The sequence below is a fragment of the Ixodes scapularis genome, unplaced genomic scaffold (genome assembly GCF_016920785.2).
Source record: "Ixodes scapularis isolate PalLabHiFi unplaced genomic scaffold, ASM1692078v2 PGA_scaffold10__122_contigs__length_95168666, whole genome shotgun sequence".
Taxonomy (NCBI): Eukaryota; Metazoa; Arthropoda; class Arachnida; order Ixodida; family Ixodidae; genus Ixodes; species Ixodes scapularis.
Window position 1 is genome coordinate 61,874,542 of NW_024609836.1, and position 6,048 is coordinate 61,880,589.

Sequence of the window (6,048 nt, forward strand, 5' to 3'; positions counted from 1 at the left end):
AGAAGAGCAGATCGCTCGCCTGAAAGCCACCGCGGAAAACAGATGCTACAGTTCCGCCGCTCTTCCTTCTTCACCAAAGTAAAAAGGCTGAAAGTTTTTTTTTTATATATATATATATAAACTGTAATTCTTTTGTTATACTCAATGATCAATTTAACGATCAGTTGATGTCTGCATATTTTCACCATGACTGACTTTTCTCATCTCAGCTTTCTAGTTTATAAAGCACAAGAAGCAAATAAATATTCAAGGATGTACAACACCGGAAAATTCTTGGCCATTTTATTTGGTAAGCCTGAACATTAAACTAGAAGTAGAACACTGACTGACTTCTGGTCAGGGCCCACCGTGACGTACATCTTATTCTTACTTACTAAAGACCTTGCAGACGAATAACGTTTTTATTCCTGTGCAGTGCTACGCTCGTGCTTTACCTTGTTAAATAGAAGTAATTCAAATAACAAAATGTCAGTTAACAACGCCTAAAAGTATTTCGGCTTCAGTAGTGCAAGGATAAAAAAGGGGTGTTTAGAACTGCAAGATATAGATGGAACTTAAGAGTCATTGTACTCCCTCTTTACAGCGCAGGTATTCCTAAACAATCAAGACAAAAATCCTATTTAAACAACAGCAGATACTGCCAATACAAGAACAATGGCACCGCTCAAAAGGGCCACAAAACAATTGTCTCACATTCAGTATATACCAGGGTTGGGCAGAAATACTCAAAAATGTATTTGGAAACACAAATACTGGGATACATTAAAATAGTAGCTAAAATACTGATACTAAGATATATCTGTAAAAATGTATCGCGATACCTATCGGAAATACATTTTAAGAAGAGGAAAAATGTATTTGGAAATACAAATACAGGAATACATTTTAGGGAGGGAAGAAATACAAATACAGAAATACTGATAGTGCAATACATTTTCCAATTTTTTTTTGAGACGCCAACTGAGATGAAGCTTGAAGTTTGAAGTGGATGTTTTCAATCCCAAAATTACTTTCCTGTAGGCTTGGCACTTTGCCTTGAAGGTAGTGGTTTCGGACGACTAAAAATCTTCAATAGTCAAAAAAAAAAAAAAAAAAAACCTTCCATCAAGAGCTGACCGCGGTCCCTTCCATGACATCCTGTCTGACGAGGGAATCCTGTCAGAATTGATCACATGATGCCACGGTGGAATGAACTAGTATTCTTTATCTGTAGGTGTGGCCTTGAACATGAAACTTTACCACGCTGCTGTATGAAAGGACAATACGTACTTTCGTTGTATGTTACCTAGTTGAACATCGTGCTTGCAGTGTCATTTGTAATTTTTGAGAATATTGGACCACTTGAAGCATCTTGGAATACATGTCTTATCTTCTGTTACGGTTGAAAAAACAATACGGTAGCATCCCTGTTCTGAAGTTCCTTACTACCGACCCTCCGCCACCGACGCACGGTCTCGAGACGAGTCGCGGGAGTACGTAGTCTGGGATGGCACAGCGAGGCCACTTCTGGCCTCCTTCTGGGTTTCGGATCACCAGAGCAGTGGGTCACGTTCATGTCGGCTGATGACGTACCCTTGAGCCGTGCAATGTTACGGGCGCAGCCGCAGATGCATTCGAATATGTGTTGAACTTCACAGCGTGAGTCTTCCTACTATTTCAAGTCAACCACCGCCAGGCTCGTGCTGCAGCGGAATGTGACTCAGCTTTGCCGGCTGGGTGTACTGTGTACGCTAAGGCGAGAGAGACGGTTAGCAGTGGGCATTGGATGACAGCAAACAATGACTCAAGAAGTCCCCACCTAAGGACCTGTGGCAGAAGATGCTCTGACTCCACTCCTGGCACGCCACCTGGTTCGAGTCCCCGACTACGCAACACTTCTCAGAAGAGAGGAAGAGGGGACGCATAGAAAAATAGTGTGCAGAATCAAAAGGAACTTTGGTCAGCATAGTAACAATGCCCCATCATTTCCTTGACTCTGGTGCCTTCAGAAGTAAAAAAAAAAAATAAATGCGTTCGGACTTGTTTTTTTTTTTTCCCGGGGGGGGGGGGGGGGGGGGGTTCCCAAGTAATGTAACGAAATACATTTCATCCTAATTGTATCGCGATACAAAGAAACATTCCAAAGGTATTTCGATACAGGTATACAGATACTGGTGAAAAAAATGTATCTCGATACAGAAATACAGATACAAAATGTATTTTTGAAATACTATCGCGATACATTTGTATCGCGATACTGCCCAACCCTGGTATATACCGTAGTGAATGTTGCAGAAGTCATTAAAGTAATTTTTGTAGACTGTAGACTTCATCAACTCGCAGGAAAACAAGTGGCAACGAAACCTAGATTGCGTAGCCTGCTGCCGATATTTATTTATATTGAAATGATGTAAATTGGCAGATAGTTTAGTGATAAAAGAGATTGAGTTTCGCCTTGGGCCAGCTGCCCTTAGCTCGAGCTGCTTGCACGATCGTCGCAGACGAGAGCACCGAACATACTTCGTCCTCTTAAAAAATATATATATATTCTGACGACGAAGAAGACGACGCTGCGGCAGTGGTGTGCACTACTATCGCGCTAGGCCCTGCCGCCATATTCGGCTTCATCATGTGAACATCCTTGTCTTCTCCTGCCGGCCCCGCATCTCCATAATAATATATATATTTCTGCGTGCTGGAGTGCTTCCGATTTAAAGGAAACATGCTGTGCTCAAGATATTATTAGAGTTAGCGATATCTGCAAGCCCAAAGGTTGAACATGAGCCCCAGTACGAACGTGCATGGGGGTGCTGAATGTAAGGAAGCCGAGGCCGAATTCTGTAACAAGTCTTGGGACCAATATTTCTGCAGCCACGATAAAGTGATCCCAATCGGTACGACAATGCCACCACGATTCTTGATATCATGAACAATCTTTGAGAGAGAATCAGTAAATAAAAACAAAAAGTCAAAGCCGTTTACAACTCACTGTAAGGCCGAATCAGGGCGCAGCTCTTGAGGAGGAGTAGGGAAGGGTACTGAGGGGAGAGGAGGAGAAAAGGGTATTGACGGGAGGGTAGACCCAACACCTCCTAGAAGACAAGGCCGTAGTGCTCTTCTCGTGACGTCGCAAAGGAAGGCCATCGGGGGCGCGCGTCGAAGCGAATGCAACGCGCGTAGATCGACCGTCGTAACGCGTTTTTAGTCACATACGCGTGTCATGTTAGCTAAAATGAAAGCTGCAGAGAGCAACGGGTCTAGAAAACATTTTATTACACGAGCAAAATATTACATCGCTAAATAATCGGTACGAAATGGCACGAGGTATGCGTACAAGACGTCTATCAAAAAATGTGATTGTTTTAAGTCGAAAACATTGAGTCGTGCAATTATTGTTGTAGGAATGCATATTTTATACAGAAATACTTTGACAAAATGGCGAGACACGCAGTGAATTTGAAACAGCAAAACAGAACAGTTAAAAATCAGGTAGACATAGTCAACGCGGACAAGGCAAGACAAGCGTTTCTCACGATCATGTAAGCGACGTTATCGCGTGCAGTCACTGAATTCTTGCATCATACCCCGGCCACATGGCAAAATTAATGTAATTTCGATCGAATGACATTATAGGGTCGACAAATCCGCTTGCGGCGCTCGTATAATCACTCAAGACCGCGAGCTGATTAAATCCTATGTCACTGAATGAAAATATATTAACGTTTCCCTGTGGCAGGGGTACTAAACTTACTACTTAGTCTACTAATTTACTTCTCCCTATGGGCTCGAGCTGCCTTAGAACAAAACATAACTTATTTTGTATATAATAATACTATCACCTTAACACAGTTAAGATTCTAGTATAAACGCGGAAAAGGCAATAAAATAACTTTAGTATAAATAAACGCAGAACCACGAACAACTCACTTTCAATAATCACACAAACTTGATTTTCATCTTCTAGTGAGAACTAGATTAGCGCGCATATTTACAAATGTCGACGCAACTGCATACGAATAATGACAAGGAACAAAATTGCAATTTATCATGCGATTAAAAAAAAAAAACGATTGCAGCATCTTACTTGCGTCCTACATGAACAAGAAAGCCCGTAAATAAGTTGTTTCTCACCTGTCGATCGTATCCATACGTCCCACAATATCCGTGACGAACACATTTGAACACGAACTCCAAGAAGCCTCTCTTTGTCGAGAGAGAGGTCTATCGATTAGTCGACCAGAGCCTTCGTTGGCTAGTTGTCACACGTCACTCAAACCGTAGCAGGACTTGTTTCACCAATGCACGTAAATGCCGTAGTATCAAGCGAACACAAAAAAAAACTACCCGAGACTACGGTGATGACAGAAATACGACGGGAAACAAGTCTCAAAAGTACCACACACGAGAGCAGCGGCGACGAAAGGCTTAACGTTGTCGACCCATCTCTTGCTGGTGTGCGCTCCCTGCGACAACGACTGGATTTCTTTTCGGTTTGCTTCCCTTCTGAGATGTCTCAGCGTTCCTTTTCAGACAGTCAGCAGCTCACACACAACGTAAATTTACCAGAATCGGAGCCATGTGGCATCAGCAGCATCGCAGCCGGTCCTTTCGAAAAGTGTGGGGTGCTGCGGAACTGCACGTAGTCCCGCGGTTACGGGAAAAGTCATAAATATAATTTTGGTACTCTCAACCTTGGTAGCGCGTTATATAATACGTTTATATTATATATATAATAAATTGTACAAGACTGCGCCTTTAAAACGTATATTAATGTCGGATAAACGCGCATGAACGAACACCACCGCGCCGCTTGTCGAGGAACATTGTTTTCACGTCGATAGCGTATTCTCACGTAGTTGCGCCATGGACTTCCTTCCTCCGCCATTGTGACGTAACCTCTCAGAGCGCTCTGGCCTTCTTCTCTAGGAGATGTTGGTAGACCCCTACTCCTTCTTCTTCTCCTCCCCCCCCCTCATTCTTCAATATCCTCTGGGGGGGTCATCTGACCTCGGGGGGAGAGGTCACGTGACCTCGGGGGACGGGTCACGTGACCGTGGGGGAGTCACGTGACCTTGGGTGGAGGGGTCACGTGAACCTGGGGAGTCACGTGATCTGGGGTACGTGACTTCGAGGGGTCACGTGACCTCGGGAATGGGGGGGGGGGGGGGGTCACGTGACCTCGCGGTTACCCCGACTGCGACGGCGACGCCGCTCAAGCCGGAAAAGGGCCCCTAAGAGCTGCGCTCTAAAAAGTGGCCTCCATTTATATCAACTAAAAGTGACAGACAAGCTATCGGCACAGTTGTGTGTTACTTTATGTTACAATTCAGTTGGTCATCTTATGCGAGGCGCGTAATGTTTAGACCCAATATAATTGCAAGACATCGTGAAAGAGAATGAAAAACAACGAGTACTCGTTGGACAGTTCTGCTCTTATGTTTTGCTGCTCTGGCTAGATAAGTGGAAACTATTTTACAACTATACGGCGTGCCTTCTTAATGTGCATTTTCATTGCAGTTGTCGTCATTGCCATTAACGACGTGGCTGGAACGGTCAGAAACCAAAAGCCTGGTGCAAGGGAAGCAAAAATGGATAGGGCAGAAGCGTCCGGGAGGTCTGACATGTCCTCAAACGTAGTTGAGGCTCAAGTCGTCGCCGCCGAGGGTAGAGATGATGGCGACAATTCAGACGTTATCTTTGGTGTCGAAAAAAGTGGCGTTTAAACGTGGCTCTGTAACCACAACTGATAATGTTTAAGCCATCAGTTATACACTAATTTCGACTCGTTTTTGCTTAGAGATATTTACTCGAGAATAAAAACGAACATTTCATCTTATATCGTATTTCATTGTTTAGTTTATATACAACTTTTGGTAAAACATAATTTTTTTTTATCATCAAATGAAACTTTGCGGGCTATGATCACGAGCATTCTATGTAGCCATGAAAATAAAATATTACGTAATTTGCGCTTGTCCGTGTCTACTCGCTTGTAATTGTCCCCTGTGTCGCGCAAAAAAAAAAAAAAAAAAAAAAAAAGCCTCTAATCTGCATCATGAACCAACTAGG

At 43.4% G+C, this 6,048-nt stretch overlaps 1 protein-coding gene across 1 annotated transcript; it reads left to right on the forward strand.

Annotated features, from left to right (window-relative positions):
- The first annotated feature begins 252 nt into the window (after window positions 1-252).
- Window positions 253-5,702, forward strand: LOC121048632. Its single transcript, XM_040505193.2, has 2 exons — window positions 253-289; window positions 5,497-5,702. Exons 1-2 carry the CDS (start codon window positions 253-255, stop codon window positions 5,700-5,702), a joined length of 243 nt encoding a protein of 80 aa, XP_040361127.2.
- Window positions 5,703-6,048: the final 346 nt, after the last annotated feature.

Excerpts from the sequence above, each read along its gene's own strand:
- LOC121048632 (XM_040505193.2), top strand. The coding sequence starts at position 253 with ATGTACAACACCGGAAAATTCTTGGCCATTTTATTTG. Across the intron at positions 290-5,496 it reads ATTCTTGGCCATTTTATTTG|TTGTCGTCATTGCCATTAAC; the intron begins GTAAGCCTGAAC and ends TTTTCATTGCAG.